Source organism: Tasmannia lanceolata, unplaced genomic scaffold (assembly GCF_043159265.1).
Source record: "Tasmannia lanceolata isolate RefF3 unplaced genomic scaffold, GAP_Taslan_0.1 ptg000003l, whole genome shotgun sequence".
NCBI lineage: Eukaryota > Viridiplantae > Streptophyta > Magnoliopsida > Canellales > Winteraceae > Tasmannia > Tasmannia lanceolata.
The window spans coordinates 8892505-8911536 of NW_027518680.1; the positions used below are offsets into that span (position 1 = coordinate 8892505).

Sequence of the window (19032 nt, forward strand, 5' to 3'; positions counted from 1 at the left end):
TTCAAAGACGGATAATTAAGAGAGTGAAGAGGACACTGGATCAGAAGACTACTCCGACCCTTAAGAGGTTTCCTCAATATAATCCCCCTCAGAAAAGGAGGACGATCAAACAAACACAAAAGATCCCAAAAAGTCTCCAAAAAAGAATGTATTATGGGTGGATGAACGTAATCAAGTATTCCAGTTGAGCATGAGGATAGTGGTGAAGAAGAGACTCCAGAATTTGAGGAATCAAATGAATCGTGGTAGGAAGTTCACAAGAAAATTTGGTCAAAACGCTCACAAAGAACCCAACATACCCCTTCCAAACTACCTGATTATGTAATTCACAAGTATTGAGCATTTTGATCTCTTAGGCTTTGTGTTTGTTGCTCATATGTGCTAAGGCTTGGTTCTCCATCTCTCGCATGTTCCGAGTTAGTTTTGTGCTATTATTGTATCATCTTACTCTTTATCAAATAAATCGGTAGGGGTCCCCGCTAAACCCTAGCTTACTCATAAAAAAAGGCATGAAATGTGTCCTTTAAGGATACTGTGTGTCTCGATGTCTCCTTCTAGGCTAGTGGGCATCTCCTTCAGGGACGATGGGTGCATCCTTTTAGGGTAGCGAGTGTCTCCTTCTTCTAAGGTACATAATATCTCCTTATAGGGTAGAGGGTGCTTAACAAAGTAAAATATAAGAAAAAAAATCATTCCTTTGGCTGGTTAAAAAAAAACATGATCACCCAAATGCAATGGCCGATTCCTCGTAGACAAAAATGTTGTTGAGAGAGAGAGAGAGAGAGGCGTTTTACAAAAGGGTATTTTAGTTTTCTAGCATCAATACTTCGTGTTGGTAGTTTCTTCGAGAGAAATGATGTCAGCACAACCATGTTTTAATAGTTGTTTTAATAGTTGCATAGTCTTAGCTTGTCTTTTCTTTTTCAATTGACTTGTGAGCAAGGTTTTAAAATTTCTTTCAAAAGGTTATTACATTTCCCAAAAGGCTCTCACAAGCATGGTTTGAAATTTCGGCCGAAATTTGCTCGAATCCAGAATTTTACGAAATCCCAAATTTCGGTCTGAAATTTCAAGAAAATGTGTTTTTTTTAAATGAAAGAAATGTTACAAAATTTCGGCCGAAATTTCAAAATAAATTAAATAATGTTTTTTAATTATTACGAGATTTCGGCCCAAAATTTCGGATTATTACGAGATTTCGGCCCAACTTATTACAGATGTAATGTAATAAGTTGATAACCTTTTGACAGCACCTTAAATACTAAAAGACAAGATTGGTTTGTGAGAATATCAAAATATGGCTGTGCTGATATTATTTTCCTGTATAAATGAATGGAGAAACTACATAAGTTGCCAAGCAATGTTGACAGGATTAAAGTTGCGAAGGGAGATGATATCAGCACTGCCCTGTTTTTATATTTCCACTAAAGCATCTTGTCTTTTAGTATGGTTGTGATGACTGATGATAACATTTCCCATTTATTTAACCCCCTTTAAATTCAATATTATTTATGATTTGCTAGCATTCATAGCAGAATGCATTTCGCGGATGGGCTGTTGCAAGTGAGGCAGCATATCATAAATGAAGACAAAATCTGCTGAAAAGTAAGCCGGTGTGGCTACTCTCACTACAGCTCATCCGCGAAATGCCTTTTACGATGCACGCTAGCAAATCCCCATATAATTTTCGCTTCGCTCGAATGCTGGCCTTCTGTTTTTCTTGAGAGGAGCCTCAGCTTTCTCTTCACCTCCGCTCATAGCAAATCCTAGGGTTTTGTTTCGCCTTTCTTTTTTCTAGGGTTTTGCCTCTCTCTCTCTGCGTTTGAATCTCGATCTGTTGATTTCAATGGAGCGTAAGCGGATGAGGCCCAGGGCAAATGGCGGATTCATTGGATCCAAGCGGAATAAGCAAGGTCCATCTTTTTTTTCTTTTTTTGTTCGTTGTTTGTTTTGTTTCTCGCATTTTATCTGCATTTCTTCTCTGCGATTTTCTGTTTTTTTGGATCTTTTATATGATCGTTATCTGTATTATACTTTTGTCGATGTGAGCTAGGGTATTGAAGGTTTCAAGGGATTTTCTTAACGAGTTAAGTTATATTCTAGGGTTTCCACTTAGGAATAAGTAGACTTGTATGGAAGCAAGGTAGATTGTAGGGTTTTTTAGATTTTCACGTGTTTAGTAGACTGATTTCTCTCTAAAAAAATAGTTCATATGTGGAGAGGGTTTTTTATTCTTGTTAAAGATGTAACTATGTAAGGATTTGTGGCTCGTTGTTGTGTGGCGAATGGTGATGTTTATGTCCAAGAGCATTTGATTTGGTGTAGATTTTTGTATCTGTTGCTGCCCTAACTGTCTTAATTCTCCAACTTTCCACAATGTTGTCATTTTTTTTTCAGTAGTAACCTTCCTTTGGGTGTTTGTGGTGAATAGTGATTGGAGATATTCCATTCTGATTGTATATCTGTTTTTTGTACAATAGCATCTCCTTAACGCTGAACTGAAACTGGAGAAAGTGTGGTTGTTTGATAAAATATGTTTGTGGTGCCCTAAACCCTACTTCTAAACTATGTCACAAATACCATTCTCGGGAATTTCTCGATAGGGGAAAATCTCGGGATATATTATTTGTATATTTATTTTTTCAGGCTTATATTGGGGAAAAACGATAAAATAAAATAATTTAGAAATGTATTAATTAGTAAAAAATTTAAATTAAAAATATCGTAAACATATCACCGTAAATGAAAATATTGTGATAAAATTGCTATATTTTGAAAAAAATATCGAAAATATTTGTGACATAGCTTCTAAAACCTTAAACCCTGTTTTGGAGCTTTGAAGTTTCTGTATACTTATCTGGTAACTTTAAGCCAACTTATATTTAAGTTTCAACCAAGGCGCTTGGAAATTTATTGTGCTAAACTTCCTTAGTATGAGTGTTAAAGTTTCCTAATCTTTACTCGTTCTCTTTCTCTCTTTTTCTCGGTATTCCACTCATTTAGTTGTGGTTAATTTTATTTTAAGGGAGTCCATTAGTAGTGTTTTCTTCATTGTATCATGATTTTATTTGCAAATGTTGTTTTTTTACAAGGCAATGCTAGTAACATTGTATATATTTTTTAATAACTGATAATAACTTGCTAATTTACCCCAAGGAATCTTTTTACCAGTGATGCTAAGTGATGATGCAAGTTTTGGATATTCTTGAAGTATCACGATTAACAAGCACAGAAATTTTAACTGAGAAAACGTAATTAATGTCCTGCAACAGAAATGGAGTCCTTATCAACTGGTATAGGAAGCAAATCGAAGCCATGCACCAAGTTTTTCAGGTTCTAATCTTAACCTGCCTAAGATGGATATTCTAAATGCAACTCTCATCTCTTGTAAGTATTTGCAACTTCTAATAACAATCCTTTTTAACAATTTTTTACAAGTGGAGTTAATATTATCAAGGCTAATGAATTGGGCATCTAAGTTGTGGCACAGGTTCATAACCTTTTCTGCTCTAATCAAGTTAACAAAGACCTGTGAACAGAGAAAAGGGTTGACTTACAACAACACATTCCATATAAACACTTCCTGTGCTGCATGTTACTCAAGCCATAATATCAGGATATGCCCTTTAGTTAATGAATATATTTGTGCATTTAATTCATATATTTAATTTAGAATCTCGGAACTAATTATCATTTCATCTGATTGCCAGCTTTTTAACTTTTGGTGGTTAACTTCATAGCTTATGCTAAGAATTGTTAGTTACATTCATATCTGATTTTTTTTTTGAGCGAGGACCATGTGCAAGTTCTTCTAAGGTCAAATTCCTCCCATTCCTTTTTAATGAGTGGGGGTCAAAGGTTCACTACATTTCATGTTTGGTTTTCTTGGTTTGAAGGTGTTTTAGGGACATGAAGTGCAGATGGGATTGTGATATCAAGAGCTTTAAAATCTTTAACTAATGAAGCCATCCCAAGTAACTTGGTTTTGGTTGAGAATAAGGTTATGTAGAATCAATAGCGGTCTTATTTCTTGTGGAAAGAGGGCTTCCTTATTGGAGAGCACATTTTTTGGAACGAAGTCTGTGAATAGATGAGTGGGGGACAAAGGATCACTTCATTTAATGTCTGGTTCTCTTGGTTTGAAAGTGGTTTTAGGTACATGGAGTGCAGATTGGATTGTGATATAATCGAAGTTGGTCTTAGTCTTGTGTGAGGGAGAACTTTATAAATGGAGGGGACCTTGTAGGCCATTCTTGACTTCTTGTTTACTTTGGATGTATGTTTATGCATATACCAATTTAATGCTTGGATTAGCCATGGCTACTCACCATTGAAAAAAATTATCCATTGCTTGTTGTGTTCCATCTCTTATAGCGGTAATTATAAGAACAAGCAAACCATTCTTTACATCTTGTTTTTGTTCTATATTTTTCAAAAAACATGGTATTAAATCTGGAGTAAATTGGCTGCTTCTGTTGCTCCAATAAAATATAGTAGGTTAGAAGATCTTTTTATAAGTGGTTTGGATCATAGTTACTAGGAAGGGAAATGAATTTCGGGAAGCGAAACGTGAAACAAAACATCAAACGCTGAGAAAAAATAGAAGGGAAACGAGAAACTGGAAAACAATAGAAAATTGCATGGGAAATGCATCGAGAAACATCTTATGAAACGCATTAGAAACATTTCAGAAACGATAGAAATGCAAATGAAAACACAAAATATATGTTTTTGTAAATTTGAAATTTGTTAATTTCAAAATTCTATTTGAATATTTCTTATTTTTATTTTACCATTCAAAAAAAATTTCTTTTTTTTATTTTTTTATTACAATATATGCTATTGTTTTCCTTTTTAATATCTATTTCACAATTTTTTTATGTACTTTTCCAAAATGATTTTCGTAAGTTTCACTTTTCAGATACGTTTTCTACGAGTTTTCCATACATTTCTCAAGGTTTGACATAAGTTTCTCATATGTTTCCCATGCTTTTCAGAAACAGCTCCCCAATTTTTTCTATCTTGTTTCAGAAACGTTTACAAAACTTATTTTAGGGTAAATGAGTTTCCCATCCACCCAAGAAGTTTCCGGATACTTTGGTTTGGATTGTTTATTTCTATTGTTTTTGGAAGTAGAATCACACTCTTGTGAGACTCGAGCCCAAATTTAACTATGCAAGAGACAAAACAAGCATCAAGTTGACATAGAGACAAATCCCAGATTGTGAAGATTCACTTGATATTTTTTATAACATTTAGCAAAAAGAATATTTTTTTTTGAATGGTAGCAAAGAGAATAGGATTCATTTCATAGAGTCGGGTAGATTCCTTTCACCTTCTTCATGAAATTTTTCTGCAGGATTCATTTAGCCGACCCCAACTAGTTTGGGTTGAGGTAGCAAAAATAATATTTCTCAATACATTTTGTAGAGAATATGCTTTTCTTTTGATATATCCTTGTAATTCTGTTGGAATAAAAACTCTGTCCTAACCATAATTCATGCTTTTGGTTATCAAAGGTGGCTTTGACAGCTATTATCTGATATATCTCTCTGATATGTGATGTCCCATTCATGATATTAACAGACACAGTTACCAATAATAAGAAATGATAATGTACTAATAAAAAATAAAATAAAAATAAATGCTAATGTCATTACCTATGCATTAGATATACATTTAATTGCCTTGGTATTTAATTAATCTTGATCAACTACTCCTTGGCAACCTGCTATATTCTTTAGTTTGTCTACTTGTATTTAGTTTTTCATAATTTCACTCTAATCATCACACTTTGCGATCTAGCATATTCTTGCATAAAAGCAAATTGATACATGAGTCTGCTTTTCCGTGAAAAAGAAACGACGTTATAGAAACCTCCACAAATCGGAGGGTTAGGTCCATCTTATGGAGATTATATTTGGGTGAGGCGTCTCGATTGCGGAAATCAACAAATGAATGGTTTAGATCATCCAAATAGGTGGGCCCCATTTTACATATTTCTACCCGCGTATTTTCCACGGAAATACATGTCAACGCATCATATAAAATCTCTGGTTTTGAATCATTGATTTCACCATGGGATTGCTAGCTGTGTTTTGTGCAGAAAAGCTGCGATTTTACAGGTGCGAGATTATCAGCTGCTTCGATCGATGAGTGTGCTTTCTCTCCCTCCCCTGGTCCTCTCCGACCCAACCCCGGAACTTAGAATGGCCGAGTTCGAGAGACCCACTATGACATACGGATAGACACACCATCACTTTAACAGTTTAACTCATTCATGCAATTTTCGGGGTCCATGTATTGTGCAGAAAAGCTGCAATTTTACAGACACGTAATTCAGTCAGGCAATTTGGTAGTAAAATTGCCAGAATGTTTCATACATTAGAAGCCTTAGATAGTTAGATGTCATGTCAGTGTACACACCTGCTTGTTTGTGTGTATTTACGTTGCACACAGATTTCTATGCTCTTTTTTTTTGAATGGTAACGATTTTATTCCAATAAAAGGAGATACAAACCACCAGGGACAAGATGTCCCAGTGAATTACGATATCCAATTATCGAAGATTGCTATGCATTTGTCTGCCTAAGTATCAGCCGTGGTAAGAACAAACTTGAAATTCTTTAGGAAAGTTCCAGAAATGCATTTTACTCATTGCTTTTTTCTTCATCAAATTTGGATATTTTCTCCTGCACTTTTTTATGGTCTTGGGGCCAATAGTTCCCTAATGGAGTTTGGAATGGAATGATAGATCTAGCACAAGTAATCAAGATTTCGGATGTTTAAAATATCTTGGTCTGCTACCCTCTTGGTTTAAATAAGATTAAAGCTGATTTCACATAAACAAAACCTTTTTAGATCTGATGACTTATTTTTCAATGTCATTATTCATGTTTCAACCGCCACTTCCAGAGATTGCACAATACTTCAAATGTTTACTTTTCCTTTTTTTTCCTCTCTTTTCTTTCCACAGGTTGTGTTGTTTGTGCAACTTTGAGTGAAATATTATTTCTATAATGATCGATAATTGTCATCCTTTATCTGCTCCAGTCCCCAAATTGCTTTTTATGGATTCTAGTTTCCATTAATAGGCCAGGTGATCATACTACATACCACCCCTCTCTGATTATTTTTTTCTTTAAAAGTAACTGAATTTAATTAGACAAGTGAAACCAGACTTACATCCTTGGCGACAAGTTGTCCCACGAATGCAATTTACACAATACGTGTCCTCCTCTGAGCTGCATACCGAAATCACCACACTGAATTCCACAGGAGCTATTCCTTGCCAAAAGTTACGTTTGGACCAACAATAAACTGCAAGCACAAATTTGTGGCCCATAAACTTCTCAGCACCAAGCGACAATCAGCATGTTAGCACCAGTATTGCGAATGTAACCCCCTATGGCGGATCATAATCGGAAATAATACCGGCTTCTACAATCTGAACTCCCACTTTATCCACCCCTTCTTTATCCAGTTTATTGGCGCTTACATTTGCTGATCACCTCATATTGTGAAGTTGAGGATCAACAATCTGTATAAGGTCCCTAATTTCGGCAGTAAGTGGCTAATTTCCATGGCCCTTTCACCTTGTTAAACGCCCAAGCAAGGACGTTAGTTGAATCTCCTTCGATTATTAGGGGACCGGCGCGAGCATTTGCATACGACTTAAGGCCCCATAATAGTGCCTTGGCATCTGCTTCGTTTGAGTCACATATTCCCGCCGAACCTGAATAAGCCAATATCGTCCTGCCACATGAATCAAGGATGATGCGTCCCATACCTGCAGGTCCCGGCTTACCTTTTGAGCTGCCATCAAAGTTTAATTTTAGCCACCCAGCCGGTGGTGGTTGCCACTTTGGAGCAATGATTTTCCGTGCCTTTTGCTCAGTCACGATTGTCTGCCATTCTCTCAAAATGTCAGGTACTTGATAGTTTGCTCCTAGTTCTTTTCTGCCTCAAGCAATTAGATCAATTTTCACATCTAATAGGATTCTCCCCTAACTTTTTCTTTTTTCCTTAAATATTCGATTGTTTCTCTCCTTCCAAATATGCCAAGTACTTGCATATGGAACCAATTTCCATAGGGCCTGGCCTAATTCTCCAAATGGTCATCCACACCAATTTAAGAAATTTTTGGTAATCGATCTATGCGATACACATGTAAGTCCGAAGCTGTTAATGGTGGCCTGCCATAATCGGTATGAAAATGGGCAATGCACCATTACGTGATCCGAAGTTTCCTCCACCCCTCTCTGATTATGATATTTTGTTTTTTGTCGAGATTTCTGAAGATTTTTTCGTGTAGATTTCTTAGACCTACAAATGTGCAATGGAGTTGGCTCGGTATTGAGATGGCCATTCAGTTATTTGCACCCATCTTCTTTTGCGTTGTTCTTGTTTTTGTTTGTAGAGAACTGTTATTTCTCTTCTCTTGCAATGAGGCAAGACTTAAAAGGCTTGCTAAGGCTGTAAAGTGTCATCTGAAAGTTAAAAGCTCATTTATGAGCAATAAGCTTGGGATTTTACTGATATCATTCAAAACTGGAAGGAATAATCCAATTGGAAAGGGAAAGCAGTGTGATCGTTTAAACATCTTGAAATAGTTAGTCTTGAGTCGGTGCTGATGAACCCTTTGACGGGGTTGTAAGAAAATGGAGGTGGTTGACTGAGTTCTACTACAGTTACCCAAGCAGTCCAAAAACCTTTTCAAATGCACATGTTCACAACACATTCAAAGATGCATATGGTGATCAGGCACCTTGATCTGCTAAGTCATCGCCAGGCTGTACAATGAATGAATTTCCATTCTGAAAGGGATCCCCTCTACTTAATCAGGTCTGCGAAATCAATCGCAGAAATTCAAAACACACTTGCATTTTAGTTTTTTGGACAAAAAACAATGGTGAAGTGCCACCCTCTAACACCGATGTATAAGGTGGTGTGTGATGCAAAACATTTTCGATTGCTTGGATCACAAAATTATTTTTATTGATGTTATTATGGGATATATGCCTAGTTATAGAGCTAGGGTTGTTCTTTGTTCAACTAGGTTCCTATAAACACTAAAGCCAATTAGAAGATATCGTATATAATTGTTGTTAAATTTGATGTGGGATTGTATTATTAAGTTCTTTGCATATATTTCCTACAAATCATTTGGATGTCGATACTGACTTGCTCAAATGTCTATTTTTGAGGGATGTAACGCTTGGTGCGATGTTGTTTAGGTAGCTATAGGGCACCAAGTCAGATGCTGTTGGATGGCAGTGATATTATTGATGTGAGTGAGGCTTCCACATGTTGGGATTAATGTACTTTAAAGCATAGTGTTGTTATCATTGATTAGAATAAAGACGACCTGTGGTGCGAATTGGATCGCATTATCATATACATGAATAATGATTGACCAGAGCTATGATTGTTGAGAAGTTGATCTTAGAAGTTTCAGTTGATGAGTAGTCATTTATGTTTTTGAGGTCTAGTTTGAGGCCATTGCCATTTATGTTTGAATATATTTTATTTCTTAAACGCATGATTAAGTACTTGAAAAGCCTAGCTTTAGAGTGGTTTGATTTTCTGCCCCCTTAGTTTTGGGCCTCTTTTTCTTTTTATCTTCTTCTTTATTTCTCTTCCTTTGTATCCTTTTGGGCTGACTGTCTTAGTCACCTTTTCTTTTCGTTTTTTCAATAAAAGTTCTTGATACCATTCAAAAAAAATTAAGTACTTGAGAAGCCTTTACATGTTCAGTTTCTTCCCCCCCCCCCCCCCCCCCAAACAAAAAAAGAAAAGAAAAGAAATTGCGTCCAATTGTTTGTTGCCTGATTATGATACATCAGGGGTTCGAGAAAAGAATGTAACTATTGATGATTGTCTACTCGATCTGAAGTTTTATACCCTTCTCTTCACATGGCGATGTTTTGCTGATTCTCAACTCAACAATGCCTTTGTCCCAAACTAGTTGGGGTTGGCTAAATGAATCCTTTAGAAAAAATTCATGAAGAAGGTGATGTTTTGCTGATTATGATGCTCATATAGAAAGATTTTTTGATGGGTGACATTATCATATACATGAATAACGATTGACCAGAGCTATGATTGCTGAGAAGTTGATCTTAGAAATTTCAGTTGGTGCGTAGTCCCATGAAATATCATGAAAATACCTATTTTTGAGGCCATTGCCATTTGTGTTTGAATATATTTTATTTCTCAAAAGCATGATTAAGTACTTGAAAAGCCTTTACGTGTTCAGTTTCATTTGGAATTCCAGCCCCCCCCGCCCCCCCCCCCCCCCCCCCCCCAACACACACGCAACCACCACCACCACACACTCACACACAACAACAAAAAAATAGTAGTAAATAAATAAATATTGAAATTGTGTCCAATTGTTTGTTGACTGATTATGATACATCAGGGGTGCTCGAGAAAAGGATGTAACTATTGATGATTGTCTACTCGATCTGAAGTTCTGTACCCTTCTCTTCACATGGCGATGTTTTGATGATGAAGATGCTCATATAGAATGAGATGGATGGCATCATGCATATAAGTTATGAACTTCTTTTGGTTCCTATTATGGACAGGGTGTTGTACCTCATTGAATTTGGATCACAGTTAGGGTCTGTTTTGTTGCAGAGAAATGTTGGAAGACCATTCCAACTTTCGCCCATTTTTTGGAAGGGAAATTTTTGCTGAAATGTTTTATCTGCGGTAAGGCCAATTTCGAGCCAAAATTTTCCACGTAAAAAAGGTGGAACTTTTCCCTTCCCCTTGCTAGAAAACTTTGGACAAGACTCTCTCTTTCTCTCTCTCCCACGACCCCAAATGATCCCGACATTGTAATGGCTGGCTTTGGTCTGGGTTGCTACCTCACTAATTAAAAGCTCCCCACATCGATTGTCGACATGCCTCCGCCGGCTCCCTCTTGGCCCTGTTCTCGTTGGAGTTCATGTTTTTTCCTACCAAGTCAATTACAACTCCTTTGACATTCTTGACCAAATCCAAGTTTTGAAACATTGGTCTTACCCGATCAATGCTTGGCTTCTTCAGACAGCTCCGCTATCCATTTCGTATGTGTATTCACACCATTCTGGTGATGCCATTATGATTTAAGACCTTCTGCTGGTCAGATCCGCCCTCGTCCCCTACTCTTCTATGCAAACAAACTAACAAAGAAAGAGGATAATAGATTTTTGGGGGAATATGGTGAACCAAGAGGCTATTTTATATTTTAGGGAAAATGGTAATATAATGGTTGAGGGAAAATTGTCCATTATTTTCTTCTTCTTTAAAGCCATACAGGCTCTTCATGGATTTCATGATCGATGTGTTATATTGAAGACTCTATTTAAAGATCTCCCTGAGTCGATGATTCCTTTGAGTTGACTCCCTTATATCTTGGCCTAGTTGTCTTCTAAGTCTTATTTTTTCCCCTACCAAGTCGATCAAAACTGCTTTGACTAGCCCGAGTTAATGCAAAATTGATCGTATCAATCATTCACTTGATTGAGTCAACTCCCTTGTACCAAAGCCAAGTTACTGCCCTTGGACAAGTTTTGGAACACTGATCAAAGGACCTAAAAACAAAATTTCCAAAGGCTGTTGACTATTTCACCTAATGATGTAAAGCTTGGCATAGTGGTCGATGATGTACTATTGGAAGAGGATTCTTGATAGATGTTACATTATGGAACATTTGCCATGGTCACGTACTCCTGTTGTGTTTGCTTTATATATAGTTCCTAACTTGTTTCTTTCGAATTTAGTGTATGGAGTATGAACAACAGTGCAATCTCTGTTAGCTATGTAACCTTTGTTGAAACACTTCTTCTTGAAGTGATAAATAAATTTAGTGTGTTTCCTGGCACTTTGTGGGTCCTACTTTGTAACTTTGTGCTCATGGTTTGTCATTTGGTTTTTAGTCCCTTGGACTTTTACTTAATAGGAAATTTCACTTAGTCTTTGAAACGTGTATCATTGTGATGGTCTGCGTACATCTCCTGTGGTTAGTTGTTAGTTATTTTAGTTTTTGTTGCGTTATTTCTTTCCTTTTTTTTTGGGGCACAGTTGATCCATCTTGTGAAATCAAAGTATCTTGCCTTGCGTTTTGTATGTCCTACTTTGTACTACTCCATTTGGTTTGTTCTCCCTTGATTGGTTGACTTATTACAGTCTTTATAACTTTGTATCCTACCATTCTACCTTGGCCCATTTTTTTCCAACTGAAATTGGTGGATATTTTTTCCTCATAGGAAAACCGTGGACGTAACTCCCTTGAGTCTCTCTATCTTCTCTGCATTCTCCTTTGCATTTTTTAATGACAAATGATGACCTCAGACAATCCCGATATTATAATGACCGGCTTGGATCTTTGCTGCTTCACTCTTACCTTGATCGAGTTCTCATCGGAGTTCAAGTTTTGCCCTACCAAGTAAATCAAAACTCTGTTGAATCGCACGAGGTACTTAAAATTTAAGTGTCAATCATTGACTTGCTGAGTCGATCCTCTTTTAAAATTGGATGAGTTCTCGACCGAGTTTGAGTTTTGAAACGTTGGTCTGACCTGATTAGATGCTTGGCATCTTTGGACAGCTCCGTTATCCATTTTGTCAACTTATTCACACCGTTCCAGGATGCCGTTAAGACCTTCTGTTGGTCAATTCCGCGGTAGTTTCCTAACTCATCTGTGTAAGCTAACAAAGAAGATAGAAGAATTATTTGGGGGAATATAGTGAACCAAACAAGTATATTATTATATATGACCATTAAAAATCTATATTATTTTTTCCAGAAAATATAATATAATTGCTGAAAGGAAAAATTATCCCGTCTGTATTTTTTTTCTTTGCACCCAAACAAGCTCTTAGTGGATTCCATGATAGTTATGTTGTATTAAAGGCTCTGTATGAACACTCCTCAAGTCAATTGTTGGTTGAACTGAAGCACTTAAGAAATCAGCTGAGAACTGCAGGCTCATTCTAACACGGTTCATACAGAGTAGGGTGTTTTCTCATTAAATTGCCCATTACAAAGTAGGAGATGGAGCTTCTCTTTAGACTAAAAATTAATGTAGAGAAATCTAAGGCAGATATGATCTGCCAAGTTCTTAAGTTTTAGAGCTGATGCTGCCTCAAAGGCAGTAAGTAATCCAAGAATACAAAGACCAAGTATTGTGGAGGAAACAGGACATAATTATCAGCATCATCTAAATTATCATAATGACACCTCAAAGTCAGTTACATATCCATAATTATTTCAGACTACAGTTGCAATTAATAGGGTATAGACAGACCAAGCTGAAAGAGGAGAACAGCCATGCCTTGACCTGTTCAGACCCCTAGTAATCAGTATTCATTCCCAACAAGCTAAAGGAGTTAACTCAGTTTGAAGCTTGGGCCAGATTCGTCCCAATCCTGACCTACAACACAGGCATGGCCTGGTTGCTGCTACCGGTCAGGCTCATCAAAGGCGTACACGGCTCTTGGTGGCCGTGGTAGAGGGTACAACACACGCCTGCGATAACTAGTGAATGACAACTCTATTGTACCACAATTGGTGCATTGGTCTTTGCAGCGTTAATGCCTTTTGCCGGTTGGTTTCAGTATCACAAAGCTGCTCCAAAATTAGCTTGGTTCCAAGATGTAGAATCTATGTTGCCTAGGCTAATTTTGGTTTTTATTACTTTAATTCCAGGAACACAAGTCTATTTTTCTTTGTTTTCTTGGTAACCTTGGGCGGATTCTTGCAAGGGTGACTCGTTCTTTCGGACACTCCCTCGCATTGAATCCCTTTTCTTAGCCTGTTTGTCTTTGACTCCTCGTTTCATCCCTACTAAGTCGTTCAAAACTGCTTTGACCAGCTGAGTTAATGCAAAATCGATCTGTGTCATCCATTGACTCGCTTAACTCAATTCTTTTTACCTTGGTCCATTGACTCGCTTAACTCAATTCTTTTTACCTTGGTCTAGTTCTCATCATTGCCTGAGTTTTGTGACACTTTCTCTGTTAGCTATCTAACCATTATATGACTCTGTATCCTTTAAAGCAGTGATAAACACAGTTTTCCACGTGCTATTGTCTATTGTGATGCATGGAATACATATCCTCTACTTAGTATTTTCATATTGTAGTTTTTATTGTGTTGCTTCTTTCGTTTTCATTTATTTTTTCTTTTTTGGGTGCCCTTGATTTTTCTTGTTTTTTTTTTGAATGATGCCCTTGATTTTTCTTGTGAAATAGAAAAGTGTGATGCCTTGTACTTTGGGCTCTAAATCTTCGCTTTGTACGCGTGGCTTGTTATTTTGGATTTTATCCATTTGGACATTTTACTCAATATTTGTGACTTTTATCATTGTGATGGCAGGAGTACATCTTCTATTGCTAGATGTTTCGTATTGTAGTTTTTGTGGTCTTTTTTGTTATCTTTCCATTTTTTGGGTACCATTGATTTGCCTTCTGAATTCAAAAAGTTTTTGCCTTGCACTTTGTAGGTCGTACTTAGTACTAGTTCGATTGGTTTGTTCTCCGTTGATCACGTAAATACGTAGTCTTTGTAACCATGTATTGTACCATATTGCCTCGGCCCATTTCTAGCCAAAATTTTCTTGCTAAAAAAAGTTGATCTTTTCCCTTCCTCCTAGAAACATTAGACACAACTCTCTCCCCCCACGCTCTCTCTCTCTCTCTCTCTTTCTCTCTCTCTCTCTCTGGTTCAAACTTGGGGTTTGTGGATCATTTTCTAGGAACTTTGGAACTTAGAAATGGTTTCTATTACATTCCCAACTCTAAGTAAACAACACATGATAATCAAGAACTAGTAGATTTTTCATTAAGGTCAAAAGCTTTTAGAAATAATTCATCAAAAGACAATCAGCTCATCCAAGTAAAGCTCCAACAATAGGTTCTAATCAAAATGAAGCAAAGAAATCAAATCTGTACATAATTCTATCAAACACTACTAAATCTGGTGTGGATTGGCCCACCGTCCAAGTTTTTGATTTCTTACCCCTATGATGTATGTGCCTCTTGGAGTATCTTGACTTCCATTCTCTTTTTTCTCGACTCTCTCGACCAAGCCTCTTCTCCTTTTTCTTACTAAAATTCATCATTAAAAAAAACAGTCAAATCTACTAACTAATGGGGATTGAAAGGTTCAGGGCATGTGCAGCAGAGGAAATAAGATGGGAATGATTAGGGTTAATGTTGGGGAAAATTAAGAAAAATAGGGAAAGAAAAGGTGAATCCGTACCTCAGGCATAGTCCTGTTGCAAGTGATCTCCAGAGGGGATTGCTAGAATTGAGATATAAAGAGGCTGATCTCAGCCAAATAAGGAGAAAGAAAAGAAGAGAGAATCATGATCATGAAAAAGAGAGAGGAGGGAATCAAGATCAAGTGATAAAGATCAAGATAAAGAAAGAGATTGAGATCAAGAAAGGAGAAAAGATACAGGCGGGGTGATTTATAAGCCCAACCAAGGAAGCGTGGAGAAAGAAGGGGAAAATAATAGAAAGGAAAATGAGACTACAAAGAAAGAGGGGAAGAATAGAGAGCGTAGTTGGAGGAAAGAATATAAGAGGGGAGGGAGGATGGTGGAAGGGGAGGGGAGAAGGAAGGAAGGGAGAAACGGGGAAAGATCTAGTGAGGATGAAAAGAGAGAAGGGAAAGTTAGGGGTAAAGAATAGAGAGAGATGGAGGAAAAGGGAGGGAGATTGATTGGGTGAGAGGGGAGAGAGGGATCAATTTCTGAGAGGGGGAAGAAAAAGAGGGCACCAGAGAGAGAGAGAGAGAGAGAGAGAGAGAGACCAATAGTGGCGTGATGGTGAGAGAGAGATGATGAAATTAGGGTTGGATGGCACATTTGTAAATCTGAAAGATGAACAGTGTAAAATTGGAAAAAAGGATAAAAAATGCTTTTTAGACGTTTTAAATGTTCTTTAAACTTTTTATTCTAAAAATCACGATTTTTTAGCACTCCGGCGTTCCATTTTTTGATGTACTTGAATTTTGAAAAGCATATAAAAAAAAAATATTGTAGAAACACTCCCATGGAGCTTCCAACCTTAGACTCTTCTAGAACCCCACGCTTCCCCGCACCCGCTTCGTGCATCCATGATTCTGCCCCACATCCCTAGCCACCCAGCAGTGTAGGAGCATATGATCGACTGATTCCCCTGCCTCTGCGCATAAAGTGAAATGATCGATGATCATCACATGTCATTCACGGTGAGAATTATATTGAGGAATGATGATCATCCGAAGCACTAACTCCGGGTGGGGGTGGGATGGTCCCATATCATGGCAAGAGGCGAAGATGCATAAGTAGGAACTAACTGGTGATAGAATGATTTGATGTTGAAGGTCCCGCAAGAGCACTAGATCCAAACCCTTTTGTCTTCCCCGATCCTCTTGATATATCATGACCATAGTTAGCAAAATGCCCTTTCTAATTGATTTTAAGATTGCTCATCGGCACAAACTGTCTTAACTGATTGTCTGGTGTCAGTTAGACAGTTTGATTAGAACCTATTGTGATGGCAGGGGGACATCTCTAGTAGTTAGTTGTTTCATCTTATAGCTTTTTTTCTCCCATTGGTTCTTTCATCGGTAATCTTTATTAGCTTTGTATCAGATGATGCATATTCATCGGCACAAACTGTCTAACTGATTGTCTGGCATCAAGTAATAGATGGCTGCTCTCCTCTGATGGGTGCTCAAGTTATTGTTCATCGATTTCCATTGATTTACCATAATTTTAAGATTGCTCAAGTTTTTTCCCCCATCTATCGTCACAAATTTTTAGTTTTTTTTTTTTAGAATGTACAATTCTCCTGGTATATTGTCGCACAGTACTATGATTTGCAAGATATGCTGTTCTTTGTTCTTCCATTCTTGACATTGTTGTGGTTTCAGAGGCGATTAGGCATCTTTTTTTCAGTCTCTTTCAGTTTTTTTATTAAGCTAGGAGTAATCTATTTAAATATAAATAGTAACTATAGGTTTAGGGGGCTCCAAAGAGCAGTCTAGACTGTGCTTTCGGCCCTTTACACAGAAAAATCAATCACCCAAACAAAAGGACCTGAGACTGAGCCAGGAACAAAATTGATAGAAACAATTTTAATTAGTTTATTATCCAGGCACCCAGCAATTGGGCTTCTATGCAATCCGTTCAGTGAACAACATCAAATCAAGGACCAGAAGACAACAGAGAGCCAATGGAAGGTCAATTGCATGAAAACATGTAGTTTAATCATTCAAACATTAGTAAATAGGACTAGCAAGTAGATTTGGTAGGTGCTGGAATGGTCATCTAAGTAATCCAAATTCTCTTTAATAACTAATTTGTGGCAATACATGCATGTGATGCCGCAAGAACTAAAATTGTTGGTGTTTATTTAGTAAACGTTGATCTTCATGGTATAAATATAATGTCTTTTTTCAAAAAAAAAATAGTAAACATTGATGATGACTCTGATATGGATTTTTTACCATTTGGCCTTGACTCATGTTTTCATTTTAGTCTATTTCTCGTATTGGTAATCGCTTCACATGGCATTATCTCATTGGCTATTCCCTGATTCACAATTTCAGTTATGAAACATTCAAATTTCAAGCTGTTACTTGGTTTTATGTATGATCACTCGGTACTCTTTTACTATCTAGTGTTCATCAGGGAACTCACCTCTTTTAATTAGTGAGCTACCAGTTTCTGTTCTGTTAACCTTATTGAAGATGATGGTTATTACACGAGTCATAATATTTTCCCCCACTATCTTTTTAATTGATTGAACTGATTTGGGATGCAGTGTTGCTGGTTGCCCATTTGGTGAGTCCTGCCATTTCCTGCACTATGTTCCCGGAGGCATCAATGCCATAGCCCAGATGACCAATCTAGGCAATCCAACTCCTCCAATGCCTTCAAGAAACCCGGTGGTTCCATTTGTTCCCGACAGTTCATCTTCTCCAACTGTAAAGACCCGTATGTGCAACAAGTACAACACTGCAGAAGGATGCAAGTTTGGGGACAAATGCCATTTCGCCCATGGTGAGTGGGAACTCGGTAGGCCCCTCTTGCCATCACACGAGGATCGCCCTATGGGCCCAATGACGGGCCGGTTAGCTGGTCGAATTGAACCTCCACCTCCTGCGCAAAATACTGCTGGAAACTTTGGTGCCTCTGCCACAGCCAAAATCAGTGTTGATGCCTCCCTTGCCGGTGCCATCATTGGAAAGGCTGGAGTGAATTCAAAGCAAATATGTCGCATTACGGGTGCTAAGCTTTCAATTAGGGATCACGAGTCTGACCCCAACTTGAAGAACATTGAGCTTGAGGGAACATTTGATCAGATCAAGCAGGCCAGTACTCTTGTGCGTGATCTGATTGTGAACATTGGCACAGCCACTGGTCCTGGTCCTGGTCCTGGTCCGATGAAGATCCCTGCAGCGGCTCCAGTGGCAGCTGCGAACAATTTCAAGACGAAGCTGTGTGAGAACTTTGCAAAGGGGTCGTGTACGTTTGGGGACCGGTGTCACTTTGCACACGGTGCGAGTGATCTGCGTAAGCAAGGGATGTGAGCTCCGACTGCTGATGGGTGAGATGCAACTTTGTGGAAGCAAAGAATATGGTATCTGCTGATGTCTTCAGTGTTTCGTTTCTAATCTCTGTTATCTTCTTTCTTGTTCTTTTTGAAAAATTCTGTGTTTTGATCAGTTCGAGAAACTCCATATCCTGTGTTATTAACCTTGTTGAGTGTCAGCTTCTTCGTAGGTTATGACTTGTGATGGTGCAACCCCAAAGGTTAGCATGTATTTTTCAAAAATTACAGTGGGGCCCACCTTGTTCGAAGAACCAAACCATTCATTTTTTGGCCCTCATTTTAAATAGGCTGTGCAAGAAAATCATCTCTGTAGGATGATCCTAACCTTCGGGTTTGTAGGGGGAAACCCATGTAAAAACTCGCTAATGGAGAGATGAATTTATATGATGAGTGCGCGCTTAGACATACACTCATCATATAAAAATCTTTG

General features: G+C 37.7%; 1 protein-coding gene across 1 annotated transcript; it reads left to right on the forward strand.

The window, feature by feature from the left end:
- The first annotated feature begins 1706 nt into the window (after positions 1–1706).
- LOC143850184 (zinc finger CCCH domain-containing protein 31-like) lies at positions 1707–18781 on the forward strand. Its single transcript, XM_077359455.1, has 3 exons — positions 1707–1913; positions 3273–3333; positions 17811–18781. Exons 1-3 carry the CDS (start codon positions 1847–1849, stop codon positions 18577–18579), a joined length of 897 nt encoding a protein of 298 aa, XP_077215570.1. The 5' UTR covers positions 1707–1846; the 3' UTR covers positions 18580–18781.
- The last annotated feature ends 251 nt before the right edge of the window (positions 18782–19032 follow it).